At 44.7% G+C, this 27,476-nt stretch overlaps 1 protein-coding gene across 1 annotated transcript in view; it reads right to left on the bottom strand.

Moving 5' to 3' along the window:
• The window catches only part of LOC121919802 (otoferlin-like), a 243,689-nt gene that overhangs the window by 189,470 nt on the left and 26,743 nt on the right, over positions 1–27,476 (bottom strand). The window contains exon 3 of the mRNA XM_042446726.1: positions 8,996–9,084. Within this exon, the coding sequence (XP_042302660.1) occupies positions 8,996–9,084 (89 nt within the window). The remainder of the gene's footprint in view (positions 1–8,995; positions 9,085–27,476) is intronic.

The following is a 27,476-nucleotide window of genomic DNA, read 5'->3' as shown; positions in this document are numbered from 1 at the left end:
ACTAACACGGCTATATCTTTGAATTCTGCCAAATTATTGGTCTAATATGCCTCCGTTTCCTGGCCAGCAGCCTTGTCCAGGAACAAGTGGAATTTGCAGATAAATCTGCAAAATGTACATCGCCATCCACCATCACAAGTGTGTCTGGCACCTAGTTGCGATGGTTTTGTGCTACTGACTCTTGCATTTAATTGTCTTCAGACAAAACAGTGCTCACTGGCAGCAGAGTATCAAGGAAGGGAGTTTTACACAAAGGAGACAAATTTCGGCGGCAGCTTTGATCGCTGCAGAAAATTGCTCCAGAGACAAAAGGACAAGACAAAGGTCCTGTTTTGCACCTTGTAGCTGCTCTGGAAAGAAAAGAAAGGCAGCACTTTAAAGCTTCAGGTAATCAGATGAATCACGCCTTCAGCTTTCACATCTTGCACAGAAATAGCCTCCCAATGACTTATTTCTGGTGGGGATAGTGTGTGGGGGTCATGGGCCTCATGTGGCCCTATGGCCATTTTGAGGGCTCATGGACCCCCAGAATCCACTCCTTCCAGAACTGGCCTTTCCTAGCTTGTCTGTTTTCCCTCATTCATAACTTTTACTCAGGGTGACCAATGTCCTCCTGTTCCAGGACACATCCTACATTCAGCCTTCTGTCCAGGAGGAATTTCAAAATGTCCTCCATTTTGACCATGACTAAGAAGCATGCATTTACATTTATATTAGTGCTTTCAGCTTTTATTTTCTGGTGTCCTACATTTTTCTTGAATGTCCTACATTTGGTGGTGCTTTGTCCCTTTATGGTTATTATATCTGGTCACCCTGCTTTTATCATCATTCTGGTATTGCTTGATAACACAATTCCCACTTTCCTTCTCTGGAAGATTGGAGGGTTTCTATGCACACTCAAGTTCCCTTACACATGCAGTTGCACTTTTTTGGCTAATGTGCAATGTATGTACTCGGTCCATAGCTGCATCATCAGAGTTCCACAAAAGCAATCATTTTGCATGTAGCTGTGCAATTTTGGATGGCGCATACCTATTTTTTCAGTGCCTTCAATGCACTGCACAATTCCCTGAAGTTGCCAAAACAGCTTCTATACATTGTTCCACAAGGAGACACTCAGCAGGCACATGGGTAGGAACACCATCCTTGCACAATAATAGGATTCAGTGAGATTTACACCTCACAAGCACGATGTAGCATCTGGGACCATGACTTTGAAGCAACGTCCCTCTCCCTTTTATCTGCGTGCCTTCAAGCCATTCCCACTCAGAGCTGGGACGTAGCCAGGATTTTGGGAAGGGGGGGTCCAGACTAAGTGCCACCATTATAATGGGGCTTGGGTGCAGCAGCGCGGAAGCACACACCATTCATTTTATCTAATGGAAGGGGGGGTCCGGACCCCAAGACCCCCCCCCCGGCTACGTCCCTGCTCAGGGCAACCCTAAGGCGAACCTATCACAGGGTTTTCTTGGCAAGTTTCTGCAGAGGGGGTTTGCCTGTGCCTCCCTCTGAGGCTCAGAGAGTGTGGCTTGTCCAAAGTCACCTAGTGGGTTTCTATGGCTGAGAGGAGATTTGAACCCTGCTCTCCAGAGCTGTAGTTCAATGCTCAAACCACTCCACCATGCGGGCTCTCCTGTGGACCAGTACTGGCCCACAAGCCATCAGCTGCCAGTCCCTGGGGAGTTTCCAAGGAAGAAGAAACCCATTCTGCTCAATGGGGGCCAGGCCTTGGCACACGGTGCAAAAAACCTGCCCACCTCCCACATCACACAGCATTGGTCTACTAAACATTGGCTCTCCTAATTCTGCGCTGGAGAGGATGGGAGGCTCAGATCATATTGCCAGCTAATTAGCCACAAGCCAATTAGTGGCCAGGAAGAGGGCATGAAGGTCCCATCACAAAGCCATTCCAGAGCACCTCAGAGGAGACACACATCCATTATTTAGGTAACCATCCGCATCAAGTGTCCGTCCTTTATCTACAGCTCCTGCTGGTAAGCAGATAAGCCCCATCCAGCATCTGTGTTATTCAGTACACTGTCATAACAACGCACACACACAGCACGGATCTGCCTGTTAACATTTTGAACACATGAGAGGCAAACAAATGCACAGGGTTCTCGAGACGTTGCGTGCTCCATCTGTTCTGAGCTCAAACTGCCTGACATTCCGGGACTTTGTTGATACCAAAAACCAACACACATTCCTGCTACGAGATCCATTTTACTGGTTGTAAACAGAGGCAGCAGGTGGCCCATTGCAGACGAAAGCATCACAGCCCTGAAACTGATGGATTCCAGCCTCTGCTCCTAATTTGTTGTTGTTGTTTTGTGCCTTCCTTTCCGACTCATGGTGACCCAAAGACGAACCTATTGTGGGGTTTTCTTGGCAAGATTTGTCCAGAAGAGGTTTGCCATTGCCTTTCCACGAGGTTGAGAGAGTAGGACGTGTCCGAGGTCACCCACTGGATTTCATGGCCAAGCCGGGAATCGAACCCTGGTCTCCAGAGTCATAATCCAACATGCAAACCACTGCACCACATTGGCTGCTAGTAGAGAACCCCTAATAAGAAATTCCACCAAAGCTATCACAGAGCCAAAACTAAAGATCCCTAAAGTTGGATCTTAGGTCACCTGGGATTGTGTGAATTCCCCTGTAACACACAAACAAACAAACACACACACACACACCAGCTCAAAGCTACTGGTAGACAGATATCTGGGGTTATATATGGCAGAAAGAATTCAAGGAAAGCGAACTGTGCAGCCGTGACCCATCTCCAGTCTTAATAGCTAGGAGAACAGTATGAGCAAATTGCTCACCAAATGTATCTCGCTTGCTCTGTTCTAGTTTCTCCTATATCCTTAAACTGCCAGGCTAAAGCAGAAGCAATCTAACAGAGCCTACTAATAATCACAAAATGATCCTTTGTATGCCCCATTGGGAATCTGGCCCATGAAGCTGGCAAGGATTCTAGAATTCATCTGGAATGGGCACCTCCACTAAATTGGCAATGTGAATCCACAATTCAAGCAGAATGTTGACAATCGGGAGCATGTCCAGAGGAGGGTGGCCAAAATGGGCAAGGCCCTGGAAACCATGCCTTATGAGGAGAGCCTTAGGGAGCTGGGGATGTTTAGCACAGAGAAGAGGAGGTTAAGAGGTGATATGACAGTCCTGTTTAAGTATTTGAAGGGGTGTCACACTGAGGATGGAGCAAACTTGTTTTCTGCTGCTCCAGAGACCAGGACACAGAAAAATGAATGGAGGAGGTTCTTCCTAATGTTTAGGTGGAGTATCTTTCCTTTTAGTTTGCATCCATTGGTCTTCTCCTAGGGGCTGAACAGACCACCCTGTTCAGGGATGGCCTCCAATTGCATCTGTCTTCGCCGGATTGGGGCCACGGCAACTACATACTGCAGCCCCAATCTGGCCTCTCTGTGGTGCAAAAAGGAGCCACAAGAAGTGGCTCCTTTTTGTGCTGTAGAAAGGGTGCCATAGCTATTGGCGCCATGGCTTTTTGGTACTCCTTTGGCACTGCATCATCTGGAGGCAGTGGCAGAGGAGCACTGTGACATCATCCACCGTGTGGCAGGGCATGCGGCATCACATCGGCATGGGTGCAGAGTCAGGGCATGCGTCATGCGGATGCTTACACTCCCAGCCTTTAATGCTGGTCTGTCAAGGCTGTGTGTCTCTGGAGCAATAGAAAACAAGCTCACTCCATCCTCAGTATGACATCCCTTCTAATATTTTAAAAGGGCCATCATGTCACTTCTTAATCTTCTCTTAAAATTTATGTGGGATCATTTCCAAATGCATTTCAACTACAATGTTAGAAATTTGGAGACTGAAGGAAAATTTGAATAGAGGGGCAGAATTCCTATTCAGGAGGCCTTCAATCTGATAGACTCATACAGTTCATCCCAGCCTGGGAGAAAGGCGGCATATAAAGAAAGTATTGAGAAAGTAAATAAATAAGTGAAATGTGTCCCTGAAGACCAGAATCTTTTTGCTCCCTCGTTTTTCTGTTCTATGCCTTGTCCTTTTGCAAGTACACTTAATGGAACAGATTCTATAAAGGAAAACAGCATCCCTACTGTGTGGCTTCCCCAAACCTAATGAAGGATGGACTTTAATAACGTTGTGTGTCTTTATTTTAAGTGGAGGCTTTCAACATAATTACACAACGGTTAAAGACCCTCAAGGGATCCCCTTCCGAGTGGAGAGCTCCATCACACTGGATGTGCCTCCAAGTGTTGCTTGAATTACACCCTAAATTACATTTCAAAAGCAATGAAAGAGGAGTCAGTCCCAGAGCTGCAAAAACAGGGCTTCAGCTTATTCCCAGGATACCTTTTAGGGGAACAAAAGCAATGTGACACACCTAACCTGACTACTCTGGTGCATTATAGCTGAGTTCAATGGGGCGGTTGGGAAATTGAGTTAAGAACGGGATTTCAGGCTGAAATGTGTGGTTCTGTCAAAGGAGAGTACCAGCGTCCCACATTTACAGGCAACTTTATTGTACTCATATCATTTATTCCAAAAAATCCAATTCCCTGCATGTTGCTCCAGAAGGTATTACATTTGTAGTAGCTTCAAGTTCATGCACATCAAAGTGAGGAAAGATCTTAGCTCAGGGGTAGCCTTGTACCCAGTTTTAGCTGCATTAATATTACTGTGTGGTGTACTGGTTGGAATGTTGGACTGGGAAACTGGGAGACCAGGGTTCAAATCCCTGCTCAGCCATGGAAACCCACTGGGTGTCCTTGGATAAGTCACACATGCTCAGATGTGTGCATCCAAAATCTAGGCATTGGGGATGTGCTATTGCATAATGCAGCATGTTCCAAGTGGTACCACTTTTTGCAATCATTCTGTTATCATCCTTGCTGTCATGTGCATGCATGTGATCGACTTATGGTGGCCATAAAGTGCTCCTGTCCTAGGTTTTTCCTTGCAAGTTTTGTTCCAAGGGGGTTTGCCATTGCCTTCCTCTGAGGCTGAGAGAGGGCGACTTGTCAAGGTTTGTTGTTGTTAATTCTCTTTGAGTCAACCTTTTGGATGAGACATCCCCAAGACTCCCTCTGTGCCACTGCTCTGCTTAGTTCCTGCAAATTCATACCCATGGCCTCCTTAAGAGAGGTCCAGCCATCTAGCTTTCAGACTTCCTTCCTTTCTTTCTGCTTCCCTCCACCTTTCCCAACATCATGGCCTTTTCCACTGAGTTGTGCTTTCTCATGATTTTTCATCTTGGCTTCTTCCAGGGAGGTTTGCTCTAGGACCCATTTGTTTGTCCCTTTGGTTGGACATAGAATCCTCAGCACTCTTCTCCAGACCCACATAATCTCAAATGAATTGATTTTCTTCCTATCTTCTTTCTTAAATGCCCAGCTCTCACATCCATACATGGTGGTGGGGAATATGATGGTTTAGATGGTTCTTACTTTCATGCTTCATTGCATATCTTTGCTCTTTAGCATCTTTTCCAGTTCCTTCATAGCTGCCTTCCCCATTCCTTGTTTTCTTCTGATTTCTTGGCTGTAGCCCCCGTTCTGATCCGTGTTTGATCCCAGGTATGAGAACTCTTTTACTATTTCTATGTCCTCGTTGTCTAGGTTGAATTTGTGTAGATCCCCCATAGGTATTATTTTTGTTTTCTTTATGTTCAGCAGCAATCCTGCCTTTGTGTTTTTTTTTATATCTTTCTTAGTAATTGTTTGAGGTCTACAATGTTTTCTGCTAGTACTGTGGTGTCATCTGCATATCTTAGATTGGTGATATTCCTTCCTCCTGTTTTCACTCCTCCTTCTTCTGTGTCCAATCCTGCTTTCCTTACAATACGTTCTGCATATATGTGGAACAGAGAGGGTGAAAGGATGCAGCCTTGTCTGACTCCTTTGTCAATTGGGAACCATTCTGCTTCTCCATCTTCTGTTCTGACAGTAGCCTCTGGTCCAGAATAAAGATTCCTCATCAGGACTATCAGATGTATTGGCATTCCCATATCTTAAAGGGTGTTCCATAGCATTTCATGATCTATGCAGTCAAAGGCACATGCTGATCTTCTTTTGGCATTCCTTGGTGTGCTCCATTAGCCATTTTTTTTAAAATCTGAGAAAGCACCTCTCTAGGTCCTCCGGTGCAACTCTATGGCCCACATCTGCCAGAGGTTGGCCATAGAATCATGCTGGAGGACCTACAAATGCCTAGAGTAGGGTTTTCTCTAGGAATTTCTAGGTTCTCCATCACAACCCTATGGCCAACTTCTGGCAGAGTTGCTCTGGAGGACCTAGAGATTCCTAGAGAGGACATATTAAGCAAAACCACAAATAATCAAATCTGCAAAACTCAAAGCTGTAAATGTGGCAGGTCGACTATAATACTATTATAGCTGTTGTGTCGTCATCATCATCATCATCATCATCATCATCATCATCATCATCTCACTTTTCTCAGACCCGCCATGACAGTAACCACTAAATTAAAGACAAAGTGTTCTGGCAGATCAAGTGAACAGTCAAATTCCATCTAAATTCCTCCTGGGTCCTTGTTTAAAAGTGAGATGCAAGTGCAGTTTGTTTCTAATGCAAATGCTGAAAATGTAGCATCTCCCTCTCGCTCTTTCTTTCTTTCTTTCTTTCTTTCTCTCTGTCTTTCACACCCCAAGAGGAACCATCTGCCACAAAATCTGAACTAAAAGAAATCATGGATGCACATGGGTTTTGATGTTTGTTTAATGAAACAGGATCTCTGGGGGAGTGGAGGAGATTATAAAACCAGAAGCAGCAAACCTGAAAGATGGAACTAGGAATTCATTCCAGATTTGCATTATATGACAGTCCACCAAGAATGAAGAAATCCTAAAGGGAGGTCATATGGGGAGGGTCAGCACTTATTCTCTGTGGCTTAAACCCTATTGTTAGTCCTGGCATCTAGGGCAAACCCAATAAATCAGTTGGATTTACCTCTGTATTGGCTCACCATTTTGTCAAGTCCAGCAGGATAACAAGCAGAAAACCAGGCTTCAGTAGTTAAAACTCTGTTGTTGTTGTTGCTGCTGCTGCTGCTGCTGCTGCTGCTGTTGCTGTTGCTGCTGCTGCTGTGTGCCTTGAAGTTGTTTCTGACTTAAGGTGACACTAAGATGAACCTATCATGGGGTTTTCTTGGCAAGATTTGTTCAGAGGAGGTTTGCCATCTGAGGCTGAGAGTGTGTGATTTGTCCAAGCCCAGTGGGTTTTCAAGGCCAAGATGGAATTCAAATTCTGGTCTCCGTAGTCCAATGCTCAGACTTCATGCTGGCTATTTAAACTAACCATTCTGAGTCTAACCATGATGAGTTAAAGCTTCAAAAACCTTTATTTAAGCAACTATAGATCCAGTCCAGTGACGCTCCTTCTCAGAACTAAGCAGCAAATCTTACAGTTGCCTAATTAAACTACACACAGTTTCTAAATTTCAGGCAAACTTGATTCTTATTTGCTATTATTAATTAAAAATACTCTCCTCTCTTTCCAATATTGTTTCTTTCTTTGTTGTTATGCTCAGATGCTTTCATAGATACAACCCTGAATAGGCTTAGTCCATGCTACTATCCCTTCCAGCATTATCTGTATGGTTCTTCTTTTATTGTTGTAATGCTGCCTCAATCTTATAGGAGAGGCAGGATAATAATAATAATAATAATTATTATTATTATTATTATTATTATCTTAGCACGTGGGGCTGAGATCGCCATGATTTAGGGATCCCATTTCTACTGTCTAGCCGATCACACCTAATTCCCAACATTTTATAGCTGGCAAGTTGTCTATGCAGCTCCTGACGCCATTCAGCTGTTGATTCAATGGATCTGATTTAGCTAAGATTAACCCAAAGAATGGAATTCCATATCTATTTTTGTTCATGTGTCTGTATGTGTACACACTTAAATATTCCTGTTGTAAACATTTTATTGAATTTATTTCCAAGTTCTAAAGGTAAAGGTAGTCCCTTGACATGAATGTCTAGTTGCAACTGACTGTAGGGGCAGTACTTATCTCTGTTTCTAAGGCAAAGAGCCAGTGTTGTCTGAAGATGACTCCGATGGTCTTGTGGCCATCATGACGGCACCGAACGCTGTTAAACTTCCCACTGAGAACTGGTCCCTATTCCATTCTTTCAAACTGCTAGGTTGGAAGCTGGGATTAGTGACAGGAGATCATCCCATCATGCGGCACACAGGCCTCGAACTGCCAACCATCTGATCTTCTGATCATCATGGAATCACAGAATGATAGAGTTGGAAGAGACCGCAAGGGCCATCCAGTCCAACCCACTTCTGCCATGCAGGAACTCACAATCAAAGCATCCCTGACAGATGGCCATCCAGCCTCTGTTTAAAGACTTCCAAAGAAGAAGAGTCCACCAAAACCTCCAAGGGAGTGTCTTCCACTGTCAAAAAGTCCTGACTGTCAGGAAGTTCCTCCTAATGTTGAGGAGGAATCTCTTTTCCTGGAGCTTGCATCCATTGTTCTATGTTCTAGTCTCTGGAGCAGCAGAAAACAAGCTTGCTCCCTCCTCAATATGACATCCCTTTAAGTATTTAAACAGGACTGTCGTATCATCCCTTAACTGTCTCTTCTCCAGGCTAAACATCCCCAGCTCCCTAAATCTCTGCTCATATGGCATGGCTTCCAGGCCCTTCACCATTTTGGTGGCCCTCCTCTGGACATGCTCCAGTTTCTCAACATCTTTTTAAATTGTGGGGCCCAGAACTGGACACAGTATTATTCCAGGTGAGGCCTGACCAAGGCAGAATAGAGTTGGTCTATTACTTCCCTTGACCTAGACACTATACTTTTATTGATGCAGCCTAAAACAGCATTGGCCTTTTTAGCTGCCACATGTTCAACCTGTGGTCTACTAGGACTCCTATATGGAAAATATGATGCCACGTTGGACACTTTTCTAAGGCAGCAAAATGGCAGGCAATGCATAAGGTATTTCTCACCTGTTGGAGAAGACCTTGCTGTAGTTGAAGACCTGGATCTCCAGCATCTCGTTGACATCGATGCTGCTTGCGATGGGCCACCGGAAAGTCTGCGGAGAGATACCCAGAAGAGATTTGAGGAATCCTATCATAGGAGCATGGAAGTACAGAGTTGGAAGGAACCCCAAGGACCACCCTTCAGCCAAAGCACCCCTGAGAGGTGTCCTTTCAACCTCTGTTCAGAAACCTCCAAAGAAGAAGAGTCCGCCATCTTCTCCAGAAGCCTCTTCCACTATTATACAGCTGTTACTGTCTGGAAGCTCTTCCAAACCTTTAGTGAGGCTCTTCTTTCTCCTATACCCAAGCTTTGCCAGATCTCAGGATTTGGCCCCAAGTCACCACGTTTTATGAGTCATCCCCAGACAGGAGACAAGGACAGACATTCTCCAGTTCTGGGGAATATAAGAGGAAAGGGTCATCTGCAGATCTCCAGCTCATCCGCTGGCTAAAATTTCCAAGGCTAATTCATTTATTGCTGCCACGTGCAAATACTCTCCAGGATAGGTTTATTCAGCTTCTTCTTTCCCTCCCAGACATATTGCACCAGCAGGTCTTACCCTCCACTCTGCTCAGCATCCATCTCCTAGCTAGAAGGCTGTTGTTACTGTTGTGCACCTTCAAGCTGTTTCTAACATAGCAGTTTATCACACAAAGGAGATTAGGAGTTTATCCTGTGAATATCCTGGAAAAATTGTACAATTACGTGTAATGGCTTCACACGACATTGCAAAAACCCACCATCAAAGTGGTCACAAAGAAGCATTAAAGTGCATCCTATTACTTTTGGGATTTCAGCAACAATGCATTTCCGATATTGCTTCATTCGCACAATTGCATGTGATAATCATTCACGCAATTACTAGTCATTTCAGCTTCATTTGCAGGACGCTTTCAATGCGCTTTAATCTCTCTTTAATGCCGAAATCAGCCCCAGTGTGATAAACTCCACAGAGTAAACCAATCACAGGAGTTTTGGAATGCAGTTTGACACCACTTTAACTGCGGTTGCTCCATTTTAAGGAGCCCTAGTATTTGTAGTTTTACAAGGTCTTTAGCCTTCTCTGCCAAAGAGTGCTGGGTGCCTTATAAAACTACATTTTGTAGGATGGAGCCATGGCAGTTAAATGGTGTCAAACTGCACTATTTTTTAAAAAAATCCCAATTGCTCAACGCACTTCGGAATCGATTCTTTTCAAAAGAACTGCCAAAGAACTAGTGTCATGAAAGAGCGTTTTTTTGTGTTTGCCTCGCTTCGCCATGATTGAAACCGATCACAGTGGGATTGGAACCAGTTTCAAATGGGAACGACGGTCATAGAACCTGATCAGCAATTCACTTTAAATCATAGTGGGAACATGGCCTCTGCCTTCTGTAAATCCACAGGCTCCTTTCATAGGCACAGAACATTGAATTTCTGAAGAAGTCTTCTGTGCTGCTACATCCAGAATTTGCAATTTGTAATCTGAATCCATTGGCTCAGCTCAGGTTCTGGTCTCCAGAGTAGAAGCAAAGAAGCTTACTCCATGTCCCACATGACATCCCAGGTATTTAAAGGTATTTAAAGATGCATGCACCAACTGACCTCTCAGGCTGTCGAAATAACACAGTTTGACACCACTTTAACTGTCATGGCTCTATGCTATGGAATCTTGGGATTTGTTGTGGCACTAGTGCTCTCTCAGACAGAGAAGGCTAAACATCTCACAAAACTACAGTTCCTAGGATTCCATCACATTGAGGCCTGGCAGTCAAAGTGGTGTCAAACTGTGTTTTTTCTGCAGTGCAGATAAAGCTCAAAACAGAGTGGCACTATTCCATCCCTCAATCTGCACACTAGAGATAACCTTCCTATACAGATCCTAAGCCTGTATAGAATCATAGAATTCTAGAGTTGGAAGACACCCCAAGGGCTATCCAGCCCAATCCCCTGCCATGCTGGAACTCTCAATCCAAGCATCCCTGTCTAATGGCCATCCAGCCTCTGCGTAAAGACCTCCAGGGAAGGAGACTCCACCATCCTTCATTGAGGGAACATCTTCCATTGTTGGACGGCCCTTACTGTCAGGAAGTTCTTCCTAATGTTGAGGTGGAATCTCTTTTCCTGTAGCTTGCATCCATTGCTCCGGGTCCTACTCTCTGGAGCAGCAGAAAACAAGCTTGTTCTTTCCTCAATGTGACACCCCTTCAAATATTTAAACAAGGCTCTCATATCACCTCTTTACCTTCTCTTCTTCAGGCTAAACAACCCCAGCTCCCTGAGTCGTTCCTCCTAGGGCTTCATGGTTTCCAGGCCCTTCACCATTTTGGTCGCCCTCTTTTGTACACGCTCCAGTTTCTCAATGTCCTTTTTGAATTGTGGGGCCCAGAAGTGGACACAGTGTTATTCCAGGTGGGGCCTGACCAGAGCCGAATATAGTGGCACTATTACTTTCCTTGATCTAGACATATACTTCTATTGATGCAGCCTAGAATCACATTGGTCTTTTTAGCTGCCGCATCACACTGTTGACTCATGTTCAATTTGTGGTCTACTTGGACTCCCAGATCCCTTTCACACGTAGTTTCACTCAGCCAGGTGTCTCCCATCCTATATCTGTGCATTTCATTTTTCTGCCCTAAGTGCAAGTCCCTTACATTTCTCTGTGTTGAATTTCATTTTGTTACCTTTGGTCCAGCTCTCTAGTCTATTCAGGTCATTTTGAATTTTGATCCTGTCCTCTGGAGTATTAGCTATTCCTCCTATTCAGCCTGGTTAGAAACTTACAACAACAGTACCTCCCAAGGCAGTCTCCTCCGCTGTTGAATTGCCTTTATCAGGAGGTTCTTTCCTCACACTTGGTGAGAACCTCTTTTCTTTTAATTTCAATCCGTTGTTCTGGATCCCACTCCTGTCGGTTGCATTTTAGGCTAGACTGTCATTAGAGCATTTGGAAGGGATGCTAAATAGCTGGAACTAAGTGAAAGCCTCCCTGTCATCGCCACCAGCCAGCTATGACCATGGTTTCAGATTTTAATTTGAAACCATGAAATTGAAAAAGGGAAGTTAATTACAGATAGGAAAGAAATAACGCACAAGCACAGAGATAACCGCTCTGAGTGCAAAGTGAAAACTCTGCTGCCACACTGCAGAACCCTCCTGCAACCATATCCTGAAATTGAAAGCCAGTCTGCAGAGAAATATCTGATACACAGAAATAATACACTTTGACACCACTTTAACTGCCACGGCTAAATGCTCTGGGACTTCTGGAAACTGTAGTTTGCTGCAGCACCAGATCTCTGACAGAGAAGGCTAAATATCTCACAACCCTACAAATCCCAGGATACCAAACTGCAGTAATTCTGCAGTGCAGATGCAGCCATGGTTTAGTTTATATGCTCAGCCTCCAGTTCTTCGAGTGAAGCCCTGGACCCTAAGATGCAATCCTTAAAATACAGTCCTGGGGTCCTTTCACACTACAGAATTATAGTGCTATGATTCCACTTTAACTGCCATGACTGCATTTTATGTAATCCTGGGATACATAGTCTGGTGAGGCACAGAGATCTCTGGCTGAGACTTCGAAATCTAAATAATTGAAGTCAGCTTGAAGGCAAATAACACAGAATCGTAGTGTTGGAAGAGACTCCAGGGGCCATCCAGTCCAATCCACTTCTGCCATGCAGGGACTCCCAGTCAAAGCATCCCCACTGAGAGATGGCCATCCAGCCTCTGTTTAAAGAAATGGTTTGAGTGTTGGACTACACCTCTAGAGATCAGGATTTGAATCCCTGCTCGGCTGTGAAAACCCACTGGGTTCCCTTGGAGAAGTCCAACTTTCCCAGCTTCAGACAAAAGCAATGACGAAGCTTCTCTTTTTTGCAAAGAATCAAATAAAGCTGTTTTGTAAAGCAAGGCTTGTGAGGGTAAGCAGTGTTCTGATGCAGAAATGAACAGTGTGCTTAGCAGACACCAGAAGAACGGAAGCAAATGTTCACAAATATCAGAACCTTAATTTTGGCTGTTTGAGGTGTTGTTGTTGCTGTGTGCAATTTGTGCCATTTCTAGGCACGATGAAGCTTTGCCTGCCTCTTCTTCTCCCCTCTTATAGACCATATTAATAATGTCAGTTATTAATGTCAGCCGTTGGAAACAAAGCAACACTTGAGAAACACATTTTCCAACCATTTTTACACATATCTTCCCACCCATAGTAGAAAAAGAATCAAAGCACTACTCTTTTAATGTGTTCTGCATCTGAAGTGCCACCGAGAAGCTGCCACGGCTCAATCTTGAATTTAGCAATGGTGTCCCTGGGGCAACTGCATCCGCCTAGCCTTCTCTCTCCAAAAAAGTTGCATTGGTTTCCCCCCCCCCCCCTCGGTGCGTCTGCTGAGCCTGCAGATCTCAGGCTGTGAAGGGAGAAAGCAGAGCCAGCATATGGGAGCAGATCTGGCATAGTCTCAGGTTTTCCTTCGTGTTGCTTTCCTGTAAAGCTGTCAAGACGGGGAAGCTAGAGGCAGCTCATTGATAAGAGTTCAAAGAGCAACCTCGCTGCCTTACCTCTATCCCAGTCCCCTGTGGCATGCAAAGCAATTTCCCCACCATTGGCATATGTTGTGCCCAGCCAAGCTGCTTGCCTTGACTGGAGAGGTTTAAACAGGGGCATCATTAGGGGAGTGTGGGAAGTATGCGCCACATCAAGCGATACCTCATGGGGGGCGAACACCCAGAGAAGCTGTCCCTCCCAAGACACCCCCTCCACCAGCCAGGGCACCTCTGCCAACCATTGGGATGCTGCTGCCAACCATCAAATCCTTCTGGGTCTGGCAGGGCTGCTGGCCAAATGGAAAAGAGAGTCACCTCCCTTTTCCACTTGGCCAGAAGCCCCACCAGAGTTGCCTTCTGGGTCTTTGGATCATCAATAAGGGATGGCCTTCTGGGTCCCAGGGGAACATTGGCTGGGCAAGAAATATAGTTGTTGTCCCTTTTCCTGCTCACCCAGCAGCCATGCCAGACCTGAAGGGGGTTGCCTTCTGGGTCTTTGGGCCTTCTGGAAGGGGTTGCCTTTTGGTACTGGTGGGGCATTCCAAGTCCAGGGGGGCTGCTGACCAGGTGGGAATGTGAGATGGCTCCATTCCTGCTCACCCAGCTGCTCTACCAGGCCTGGAAGCCATTGATTTCCAAGTTTTTGGGTCTTCCCGAAGGGACTGCCTTCTGGGTCCAGTGGGACTGCCTTCCATGTCTGGGAGGACTGCTGACCAGGGCTGGAGGGAAGAGAGTTGCATCCCTTTCCTGCTCACCCACCAGAAGGGTCCAGTGGGGCTTCTGGCTGGGTGAGAAATAGACTTGCACCCCTTTCCTGCTCACCCAGCAGCCACAACAGACCTGCAAGGGGTTGCATTCTGGGTCTTCTGGCCTTCTAAAAGGAGCTGTCTTCTGGGTCCAGTGGGGCTGCCTTGCAAGTTCAGGGGTGGGCCGGTGGCCAGGTGAGAAAGACACTTGCCTCCCTTTCCTGCTCACCCAGCAGCCCCGACAGGCCCGGAAAGGACTGCCATGTCTCCCACCACGGCAAAGGCATCTTGGCTGGCAGAGGAAGGCAGCTGGGGAGTGTGCCAGGCAATGTGCAGGTGACAGCATGCCATACTGCACTGCGATAATACCAACCCTAGTGATGCCACTGCGTTTAAACACTGCTTGGATACCCACTGCTCCGGGGTGCTACAGATGTGGGTTCCTGCACTATCGGGGTGAGCCACTGTGGAAGGTGCCAGGGGCCAATATTCTCTCAGCAGAAATCAAACTTGTTCTATCTTCAGTATGATATCCTTTCAGATACTGTATTTAAACAGGGCTCTCATGTCACCCTTGATCTTCTCTTCTCCAGGCTAAATATCTCCAGCTCTCCAAGTCTCTCCTCAAAGGCCATGGTTTCCAGACCTTGGAACTTCCTAATAGTAAGAGCTGCTTGATGGTGGAACACAATCCTTCAGAGTTTGGTGGAGACTCCTTCTTTGGATGTTTTTAAACAGAGGCTGGATGGCCATCTGTCCCAGGGAAGGCTTAGATTGTGTCTTCTTGCATGGCAGAATGGGTTTGGATGAATGGTCCTTGGGGTCCCTTCCAACTCTAGGATTCTGTGAGTCTAGGTCTATTGCTTTATACAAAAATACATATTACTGCTCAGCTGAAAATTATACAGTGAATGGAAAGCCTCAACAACTTGATCGCCACGTCATTTGCTTAGTTCCAGGGCAGATTCTCTCAAACCCCCACAGGACATATGCTGCATTGTAGAGCCATTTTATAGCCATCCTTTTATCGTAGTTGCTGGATTCGGCAGCAATGCTGAGCTCGATCCTGAAATCAGTATTCTGCGATGAGACGGCTGAAGTGTGCATTTGGATTTTGGCAGGGCACTGTGACTGGCTGTGTCCGTGGTTTTTTCTTGAAAGTGCGTTGTGTTTCTTCTACATTATTTTTAATTATAAAGAAAACAAAATCCCCTTCTCCTGGCAGTTTTAGCATACGTTTTAAAAAAGTTAATTCATCAAATGTTGACACTGATTATTGAATCAATGGTTGATTCTTGACTGGAAACAAATTGCGCAAAATAATAATAATAATAATAATAATAATAATAATAATAATAATATTTGTATCCCGCCCCTCTGAGAACAATCGGGGCAGCTAACAAAGTTAAAAATACAAAACATATAAAATCCCTGGTACCCTCCCCTCCCTAAAAAAGTATTAAATTCAATGCAATATTTAAAAAACAGAACAAAAAACAACAAACAAACAAACATACAAGTTAAAAGCTGACCAGAAGGTCAACATCATCATACTGACAAGCAACCAGTGGGAGCAGCAGTATCTTTCCCAGACGTTCTTCTAAGGCCGGGTTCTCTATTCCTGGAAGGCCTGCCGGAAGAGATCCATCTTAACAGCCTTTTTAAAGCTGTCTAAGGATGTAAGCAGACGGATCTCATCCGGAGGCTGTTCCACAGTCTGGGGGCGACGATGGAAAATGCCCTTTGGGAGGTAGCCGAGAGTCTAGATGTTTGTGGCTGAAGTAGGCCTCTCCCAGAGGAGCGGAGTGCGCAGGGAGGATTGTAGGGGAGAAGACGCTCCCGGAGATAGCTTGGACCCAAGCCATTTAGGGCTTTAAAGGTGATAACCAACACCTTGTACTGGGTCTGGAAGCTAAAATATTCTTTTCATCAGGGGAATTGTCCTATGTGTGGATTTCCCATTCAACCATTAAACCAATGGATCTATTCTGGTTTTCCATAGTCATTAATCAGAATGGAGACTGCAGTTAAGAAATAGAAGAAGACAAGGACTTGGAAGGGAAAACTGTGAAGGAACTAAACAAGATCCCCAAGTGTCAAGATACATCACTGAATGCTAAAGTTAGCATTGTCCATGTCATCGTGTTCTCTGTTTCTATGTATTTCTATATGTATTGTTGCAAAATCCAGACATTCAACAATTACCATTCAACAATTAAATCCATTGATCTACAGTACTCGAGTTTTCCATACGTTGGGCTCAGTCATTCATCAGAACAGAGACTGCAGCCAAGGAATCAGAAGAAAACCAGGACTTGAAAGGGCAGCTTAGAAGGAACTAGATCAGATCCTAAAGTGTCAAGAGATATAACTGAATACTAAAGTTAGGATCTGAAGTTGAAGGCTTTCATGGCTGGTATCCATGGGTTTTTGTGGATTTTTCAGGCTCTGTGGCCATGTTCTAGAAGAGTTTCTTCCTGACGTTTTGCCAGCATCTGTGGCTGGCATCTTCAGAGAATGCTGGCATGGGAGAGAGTGGGATACACACAGAGAGAGAGAGAGACACACACACACACACACACACACCACACTCTCTTCCATGCCAGCATTCTCCAAAGATGCCAGCCACAGATGCTGGCAAAATGTCAGGAATAAACTCTTCTAGAACATGGCCACATAACACCCCCCCCCCAAAAAAAAAAACCCACAAAAAATAATGTTAGGATGGTTTATGCCATCCTGTTTCCCATTTCTATATATGATTATGAAATCTGGGCAGGGAAGAAAGAGGACAGGAAGAAAACCAAATCATCTGAGACGTGGTGCTGGAGGAGGGTTCTGCCAGGTATCCTAGACTGCTAAAAAGACCAATAAGTGGGTCCTAGTTCAAATCAAGCCTGAGCTCCCCCTAAAAGCCAAGATGACCAAACTGAGACTGTTGCACTTTGGCCACATCATGAGAAGGCATGACTTGTTTACTATGGTAAAATGCAATAGGAAAGAGGAAGACTCCATCAAGGAAGCCATGGGCCAGAGTCTGCAAGCCCTTAACAGTGGGGAGGATGACAGGGGACTTGGCAGGCTCTCCTTCATGGAATCGCCATAAACTGAAGTTGACTTGATGGCACTTAACCACAAAACTCTCGTTCGGATTAACTGAAAGGATTTGGGGCAAGATTTGTCTGTTGTTTTTACAAGGTTTTACAAGGTTACAAGATTTGCTGCTTTTACAACTAGCATTACACTAGCACTGTCCTGCGATGTCTTGGAGGAGAGCTGAATAATGCAGGAAAGGAAAGATCCAGGACTGAATAATCCACAAAGGGAAAGTATATCAAAGGAGAGAAAAAGTGAAGAACGAGAACAGAAAAAGAAATTCAAGCAATCTGCATATTTCATACTCTCCAAAACATCTCCAGAATCAGATCGTAGGCAAGACATCAACAGTTATTAATAAGGAAGAACACACAGTGCCAAATATTTATTTGATTTATTATTTGATTTACTTATTTGATTTCTATCCCACCTTTCCCCCCAAAAGGGACCCAAGTTGGCTCACAAATAAAAATTCTAAAAGTATATTACAATAAAACAATTTAAAATATCATCTATAAACAAAAACAGGCACCAGATCCTGTCTGATCTTGGAAACTCAAAGGTCAGCCCTGGCTGGATGGGAGACCATCAAAAAATAGCAATAGCAAGTACATTTCTATACCACTTCTCACTCAGTGCACTTAAGTGCTCCCTAAGCTGCGGTTTACAATGTGGAAGCCAATTGCCCCCAACAAGCTGGGTATTCATTTTAGCGACCTACAGAAGGATGCCAGGCTGAGTTGGCCCTGAGCCCCTGGCTGGGACTGAAGTCACAACCTTGTGGTTTCTGAGTGAAGGGCTGCTTTACAGGCATTTAATCACTGTGCCACCAGGGTTTCTGGCACTTCAATCGTGTCTTTCTATGGATTGGGATGGCCCTTGGACCCACCAGGGCACATCTCAGGTGCTGTTGGCTGTATTTCAGAGGAAGGAAATGACAAAACCACCTCTGAGTACGCCTTGCCTAAGAAAATCGTAGGAACTTCATGCAGTTTGAATCCAATGCTCTGTTTTCTGCTGCTCCAGAGTTTAGGACATGGAGCAATGGAATCAAACTATAGGAAAAGAGATTCCACCTCAACATTAGGAGGATCCTTCTGACAGTAAACGGAGGCTGGATGGCCATCTGTCAGGGGGTTGTTCTGTGTTCCTGTTGGCAGGGGCTTGGACTGGATGGCCCTTGCGGAGTCTCTTCCTAGTCCTTTATTCTATTATTCTATGGTAAGAGCTGTTAGACAGTGCAAGACGCAGCTGCCTCGGAGTGTGGTGGAGTCTCCTTCTTTGGAGGTTTTTCAACAGAAGGTTGAATGGCCATCAGTCCCACAGAGTGCTTTGATTGTGTCTTTCTATAGTTTGGATGGCCTTTGGGTCTCTTCCAACTCCAGGGTTCTCGGATTCTAGGAAGTCAACAGGTGACTTAAAAGCACCTACAAACATGTGCGCGCACGCGCACACACACATACAACACAGGAGTGACTGCAGCAGTTTGCTTTTGCCTAAGTGTCCTGGTAAGAAGACATTACTATGCAGAAAATGCCATTTTCTTTGCAAAACAAAACCCCACTTCTTTTGGCACAGAATAAATCCAGAACTGAGAACAGTCTTTTAAAACAAAGCCTGGTTTTAAGGACCTTCTTCTGGAAAGGAGCAAAATAGGAAAACAATTTGTTGTGACCCATGGTCACGATAGTTATGAAAATCGACATCCCCAGTGGTGAATGCCTCTGTAGAATACATTACAGGGCCACAAATTCCTTGATGTTTGGAAAGCACCGCGGTGCATCTTGCCTTCAGAGCTTACATTCAGAATTACAACACATCATTCATCATCACAGTCATAGTAAATTATGACAGAGAATGAGGAAGAGATTTCAGCTCCTGAGATCACGAGGGACTGCTAAGCTTTCAAAAGCAATTACAGTTCAGGCAAAGCCATTTACAAATTTTTCATGAATTATTCCGAAGACGCAGCGGGCGGGAGCTTCCGTTTCCCCAACAAGTCATCGATTGCGAGATGAGAAGTGGCTACACTGTTGGATGAGACCTTCATTGATTCTAGCAGTTAGAGGAAAAGCTGTGTCTGCAGTCAAGCAAAATAGCATTGATCTGGTTAAGGAAATCTGAAGGCTTCGTTACGGATAATGAAAGAAGTGGTCTGAAGCTTAGAGGAAAATTTGGAGATAAAACAAGAGGAGAAGAAACAGAGACGGAGGACTTCATCCCACCAGCCACAATTGCACTAGGCTAAGAACAGAAGCATCCTCTCTGAAGACACCAGCCACAGATGCTGGCGAAACGTCAGGAAGAAACTCTTCTAGAACATGGCCACAGAGCCCAAAAAACCCACAATAAACTATGGATGCTGGCCATGAAAGCTTTCAACTTCATACTGGTTTGGCATTGTTTCTTATCAGACTTTCCCCCATGAGAGTGCTTTGTCGATCCATGGTTGCGTGATCTGTTTTCCACACTGCCAAACTTCATTTTCCAGGAGGAAGGGTGGAGGGACAAGTGATCCTGGCTGCCAACTATCTTCCCAAAGCAAGCTGTTGTGTGAATGTGCACACAGCAGCCAGCTTTGGGAAGGTTTTGGCCACTGTGATTGCTGCTCCATCTCCTTCATAAGGCATGGGCTACGGTATGCATATTGACACGGCAGCCCTGTGCCTTCCAAAGCCAGCTGCTGCATCAACGTGCACCTGGCAGCCAGCTTTGGGATGGAGCTGGCAGCCACAAACACTACAATGGGGAGGGGGAGAGAAGCAGGATCATGCCCACTCAGACCACACTACAGCCTGAAAAGCATTACTGCAGAAGAAGGAACTTATCGCACAAACGGAGACATGAAAATGCTGTGAGACTGAGAGCCCCATTGATGGGTTTTACCCATCAATGAAAAGGTGCATGGCACTAACAAATGGAATACAAGACAGTAACAGGATGGACACAACATTGTGTGATAAGTACCAGCCATAGACACTTTTATCCTGTTAAAATTCTGCTTTTCTAGCCTTGTGTGATGAAGTCTAGAACCCAGACTTTTTTTGGTTACAAGTATGCATGCAAAGTTTCATGCATGCATGAATCATAGAGTTGGAAGAGACCGCAAGGGCCATCCAGTCCAACCCCATTCTGACATGCAGGAAATCCAGATCAAAGCATCCCCGGCAGACATCTATCCAGCTTCTGTAAAGACCTCCAAAGAGGGAGACTCCACCAAAATCTCAGAGGGAATATGTTCCACTGTCGAACAGCCCTTACTGTCAGAAAATTCCTCCTAATGTTGAGCTGGAATTTCTTTTCCTGTAGATTGCATCCATTGCTCCTTGTCCTATTCTCTGGAGCAGCAGAAAACAAGCTTGCTCCATCCTCAATGTGACACCTCTTCAAATACTTAAACAGGGCTATCGTATCACCTCTTAACCATCTCTTTTCCAGGCTAAATATACCCAGCTCCCTAGGTCTTTCCTTATAAGCCATGGTTTCCAAACCCTGCACCATTTTAGTCGCCCTCCTTTGGACACGCTCCAATTTGTCAATATCCTTTTTGAATTTTGGTGCCCAGAAATGGACACATATTATTCCAGATGAGGCCTGACCAAAGCAGAATAGAGTGGGACTATTACTTCTCTTGATCCAGACCAGGGTTAGGCAACCTTTTTGAGCCGGGGGCTGGGTTGCTGTCCCTCAGACAACTGGGGGGCCGAAGCCAAAAAATAAATACAGTAATTAAATAAAATTTTTAAAATTTAAATAAATAAATAAATCGGGACAAATGTAGGACAACATTTTCAAATGGTGGACCCTTTTTTTAAAAAAAGTGGAGGACACGCAAAAAAAATGCTGATTTTTTAATAAATGTTAATATAAATGCATGTTTCTGAGGCGTCTATAGACAATTGCCCCTTTGCCCCTGCGTGCGAGAGGCCAAAGGCCCCGGCGGCAATCGGCGGCAGAACCGGGCTGGGGCTGGTCCCAAGGCCTTGCCGGGCCGCATCCGGCCCGCGGGCCGCAGGTTGCCTACCCCTGATCTAGACACTATGCTTCTATTGATACAGCCCAGAAGCGCTTTGGCCTTGTTAGCTGCCGCATCGCACTGTTGACTGATGTTCAACTTGTGGTCTACTTGGACTCCTAGATCCCTTTCACATGTTGTCTCCTTAAGCCAGGTGTCCCCCATCCTATATCTGTGCATTTCATTTTTCCTCCCTAAGCGCAGGACATTATATTTCTCACTGTTGAAGTTCTTTTTGTTAGTTTTGACCCAGCTTTCTAATCTCTTTAGGCCATTTTGAATTTTGATCCTCTCCTCTGGGGTATTAGTTACTCCTGTTGCTGTTCTTTACTGCCTTTGAGTTGATCCCAAATGATGGTGACCCTGTGGCTGAGGCATCCCCAAGACCCCTCTGTCCTGCACTGCTTTGATCAGGCCCTGCAGATTCATACCTGAGATCTCCTTAATAGAGTCCCTCTGTCTAGCATGTGGCCCTCCTCTCTTTTCAGAGTCTAAGCCTGCTCTTTGTATGACATTTTCTGTACATGGATTTCTTTTTCTTTTTCTCTTTTTGGCTGTTGTGCAATGGATGCAATTCATACATCCTCCATACAATTCTGTGGTATGAGCAGACTTCTCCAACTCATTTATCACACAGAGGCAAACTGCTTAAATCCCATGCAGAAACAGGACTTAAAAGTCTGGGGGGGGGGGGGGGGGGGTTAGTAAGGTCATTTTTCAGATGTATTTGTGTAAAGGAGAAATAACGCAACATTAACCCGAACAGAAAGTCACCAAAGCCCACTCCTTTTAACTTTTGGAATTTCCCCAAAGCAAAAAGGAGTGAGTTTAAGCGACTTTCCATTAGGGTTAATGTTGTTTTATATCTCCTTCACGCAAACATTGCCTGAAAATCTACACGCTTTTGCGGGTTTTGTCCACTTTTTGTTAGGGTTAACCCCCGATGTTGTTTGAAAATCTTATCCAGAATTCCCAAATCCAAAATGTTCCAAAAATATGGTTTAGGAAGAATATTAATATGATTGAGGCTTTAGAATATACCAAACTGTTAAATAATGGAAAATTGGGGGGGGGGGGGGTTAGTAAGCTTAAAACATATGGACAACAATATATAACATGTACTTGAATTACTAGATGGAGATTACACTTATTAGTATTAAATATAGATATAGGTCTTGATATTGTATAAAGCATTTATTGTTGTTACAAATATTAATATAAGAAACCACCACTTTTTCATGGGTGGCTGAGAGAGTGACATCTTGCCTTATGATGGATCAATGTCTTTTGTCTAGAACAAGTAACCATCTCTCTCCAGTCATGTACGGAGAAATCAGACATCGCTTTCCAACCAGCCTAGCACCTGCCAACAAAATAATGATCAGACCATTATTCTGGAAGGAGTTATTATCGCACTTGGGGGGGGGGGACCTAACAGTAGCAACTAATCACAAAACTGTCTCAATCGATTAGGGCTTATTGTATTAACCACCTCAGTCCAAAATTGTATTGCTTTGGGACTCTGGCTACAGGCATAAAAACCAGCCATAGCAGAACGTGTTATAAACCGTCCTGGGCATAAAATGCTGTTAGAAAACACTGAAATTCTGGATCATACCAAGAACTATCAGGTCAGGATGCACAGGGAAGCCATTGAAATCCATAAACACCTGGACAACTTCAACGGGAAAGAAGAAACCCTTAACAAAGTTTGGCTACTAGTCCTGAAAAACACCAAAATCAAGACCCAGCAAATGCAAATAAAAACCAGGCAGGATGAGGGGGATTTCCCAGCAGACAATGGATCATTAAGGAAATGGACCCCCGAGACCTTGCCATTCAACACAGACCAACATGTAAATCTCTTCCTCTCAACCAACAGTATATAGACCCCACTCACTTACATGCTGGCATTCTCTGAAGATGCCAGCCACAGATGCTGGCGAAACGTCAGGAATAAACATGGCCTCATAGCCCGAAAGACCCACAAAAAACTATGGATGCCGGCTGTGAAAGCCTTTGACTTCACATTGTAATGTTAACAGTTTCTCCAGCAGATAGGTGAGAGAGGCTGATCTTATGGAGAATCTCAAAACTAACGATTTGGAAGGTTACCGAAGGGCCATCTAGTCTGACCCGTTGCCATGCAGGAATTCCCAAAGCATCCCTGAGAGATGGCCGTCCAGCCTCTGCTCAAAAACCTACAATGGTGGCCTTGGTCTTTGAAGATGGGTGAGATGTTAGATGAGCCCAACTGTGTTTCTTCTACATTAGCCTAATTCTGATAGCCCTGTATAATATTTGAAGGGATGTCACGTTGAAGATGGAACAAGTTTGTTTTCTGCTGCTCAAGAAAATAGGACCCAGAACAATGGATGCAAGCTGCAGAAAAAGAGATTCCACCTAAACCTTAGAGGGAATATTCTGATATTGAGAGCTGTTAGATAGTGGAAGGCATTCCTTCGGAGGATGGTGTGGTCTCCTTCTTTGGAGGTCTTTAAGCAGAGGCTGAATGGCCATCTCTCAGGGGTGCTTTGATTGAGAGTTCCTGCATGGCAGAAGGGGGTTTGACTCAATAGCCCTTGAGGTCTCTTCCAACTCTATGATTCTATGAAGCACAACTGCCCCCAAACTGCAATAACTGGCATAGATTGGCACTAACCCTTCCGCAGAAAGCACAGATCCATGCAGACAAGTGGGTGGCATTTCCCCCAGCAACATTCAAGCTTCCCAGGAAGACGGGTATGCTTTATATTTTGAAAATTATAATTTAATGCGCACAACACCCACATCCCGAACCATGTTTTCAGGGTGTAGATTCCAAATCTTTGGCGTGGTTCCTCTTTTATCTTTTTCTGCCATCTTAAGCACAAACGATTGCTAAGAACGGTAACGACAAAACTGCCTTCAAAACATTGGGAATCTAGAAGATGCACAATCCTAAAGACGTTTACTTGGGAGGAAATCCCAGTTGGCTTCAGACAGGGCTGATTGTCTAGCAAAATGAAACTGGACTTGTAACTGAGGTTGTGTCTTTTCCTCTTCCCTCTTCTTTCCTCCAACTGCCCCGGGGGAAATTATTTCTTATTGCAGCCAATTAAAACTGTCCATTAGGATCCTTTCCCTCCTGGCAATGTTGTTCCGGCAGCCCTGTTTAATCAAACAACCTTTGGCAGGCTCACATCTCTCTCTCCAATTAAGAAGCAGGAATACCAAGAGATTAAATGGCTGGTTGTAGCAAAGAGGCAGGATTCCTCAGGGAGGATACATCATAGAGTTGGAAGACACCCCCCAAGGGCCATCCAGACCAACCCATTCTGCCATGCAGGAATGCATAGAACTATAGGATCCTAGAGTTGGAAGGGAACCCAAGGGCCATCCAGTCCACCCCTTCTGCCATGCAGGAAGACACCATCCAAGCCTCCCTGGGACAGATGGACATCAGCCTCTGTTTAAAGACATCCAAAGAAGGAGACTCCACTACACTCCAAGGGAATGTCTGCCACTATTGATCAGCCCTTACTGTCCGGACGTTCTTTCTAATGTTGAGCTGGAATCTTTTTTCCTCTGGTTCCATCTATTGTTCAATGTCCTATTCTCTGCAGCAGCAGAAAACAAGCTTGCTCCATGCTCAATATGACATCCCTTCCAGTATTTCAATGTGAGCCATCATGTCTCCTTTTAACCTTCTCTTCTGGATAAACATCCTCAGCTCCCTAGGTTGCTCCTTAGAGGGCTTGGTGATCTCCAGACCCTTCACCATTTTGGTGGCCATCCTCTGTACATGCTCCAGCTTCTCAACATCCTTCTTGAATTGTCCAGAACTGGACACAGCATTATTCCAGGTGAGACCTGACCAAAGCAGAACAGAGTGGGACTATTACTTCCCTCGATCTAGAGACTTCACTTCTATTACATCCTGGAGAGAAGTGACCAGTGGGGTGTCCAGTGGGGCTCTGTCCTGGGGCCAGTGCTATTCAACATCTTTATCAATGACTTGGAGGACAAAATTGGGGGCATACTTATCAAATTCGCAGATGACACCAAATTAGGGGGAATAGCTAACACCCCAGAGGACAGGATCAACATTCAAAATGATCTGAATAGACTAGAAAGCTGGGCCAAAACTAACAAAATGAAATTCAACACGGAGAAATGTAAGGTAAATTTACAGTGCTTTATAAATAAAGGTTAATAATAATAATTATAACAATAATAATAAGGTACTGCACTTAGGGCAGAAAAATAAAATGCACAGATATAGGATGGGGGACACCTGGCTGAATAAAACTACATATGAATGGTAGGAGTCCAAGTAGACCACAAGTTGAACATGAGTCAACAGTGTGATGCGGCAGCTAAAAAGGCCAATGATATTTTAGGCTGCATCAATAGAAGTATAGTGTCTAGATCAAGAGAAGTAATAGTGCCACTGTATTCTGCTCTGGTCAGGCCCCACCTAGAATATTGTGTCCAGTTCTGGGCCCCACAATTCAAAAAGGACATTGAGAAACTGGAGAATGTCCAAAGGAGGGCAACTAAAATGGTGAAGGGTCTGGAAACCATGCCCTATGAGGAACGACTTAGGGAGCTGGGGATGTTTAGCCTGGAGAAAAGAAGGTTAAGAGGTGATATGATAGCCCTGTTTAAATATTTGAAAGGATGTCATATTGAAGAGGGAGCAAGCTTGTTTTCTGCTGCTCCAGAGAACAGGACCCGGAACAATGGATGCAAGCTACAGGAAAAGAGATTCCACCTGAACATTAGGAGGAACTTCCTGACAGTTAGGGCTGTTCGACAGTGGAATGCACTCCTTCCTTGGAGGGTGATAGAGTCTCCTTCCTTGGAGGTCTTTAAACAGAGGCTGGATGGCCATCTGTCAGGGATGCTTTGATCTGGAATTCCTGCATGGCAGAATGGGGTTGGACTGGATGGCCCTAGTAGTCTCTTCCAATTCTATGATTCTATGATTTTATGATTAATGCATCCTAGGATCATACTGGCTTTTTTAGCTGCAGCATCACACTGTTGGCTCATGTTCAGCTTGTGGTCCACTAAGAAACCCACAGAGATCAGCCTTCCTCAAACCAGTCCACTCCAGATGTGTCACATCACAACACCCACAACCAGCAAAGTCAACAACTGTGCTGGCTGGGGATGATGGTGCATGAAGCCCAATGGAATGGGGATGGCTGTTTTTAGGAGAATGGGAGAGGAAAGACCCTTACTACTGATGGGGAGGTGTACTAGATTCAGGTTTACTCAGATGAGTCCTCCCCCAAAACCTCCCAAATTTTAACTCAGAGTTGCTAAGCAACGTGAAAGATGCTGAAGCCCAAAAGGATGAACTGAAACCTCCTGTCTGTGATTCATTCATGGGGCTAGTTTGCATTCCCTGTCTTTCCTTGCAATTATCATTATTGTTGTTGTTGTTGTTGTTGTTGTTATTTTAAAATCCAGATGTACAGAGCATAAGGACTGCAGTGCTATAGACCATAGTGGTGAACCTCGGGCCCTGGGTTTGAATCCAGCCCTCCTAGAGGTCAAACCCCAAATGGCCATGTTCCTTCAAATAGCTTCAGTCCCTTAGGTCTACTCTGCACTGCAGAAATAAAGCAGTTTGACAGTGCTTTGACTGCCATGGCTTAATGCTGTGGAATTCTGGGACTTGTAATTTTCTGAGTTATTTAGCTTTCTGTATCAAAGAGCTTGGTTAACACAGCAAACTACAGATCCCAGGATTCAATAGGAAGGATTCGTGACATTAAAGCAGCATCAAATTGCATTAATAATGATTTCTAAATTGTGATTGTTTTAATAACTGTGTTATCTTATTTGTTCTTTTAAACTGATGCGTATTTTAACTGATGTGTTTTCAACTGATGTTGTTTGCTAACTGTTGTTGTTCCCTACCTTAATCCATGGGGAGAGGCAGATAAGAAATTATTATTACTGTCGTTGTTTTGTGGGTTTTTTGGGCTACGTGGCTGTGTTTTGGGGGAATTTATTCCTGATGTTTAGCCTGCATCTGTGGCTGGCATCTCCAAATCCTTCGAC

The sequence above is a fragment of the Sceloporus undulatus genome, chromosome 1, assembly GCF_019175285.1.
Source record: "Sceloporus undulatus isolate JIND9_A2432 ecotype Alabama chromosome 1, SceUnd_v1.1, whole genome shotgun sequence".
Lineage (NCBI taxonomy): Eukaryota > Metazoa > Chordata > Lepidosauria > Squamata > Phrynosomatidae > Sceloporus > Sceloporus undulatus.
This window is presented reverse-complemented; position numbering and strand designations above follow the sequence as displayed.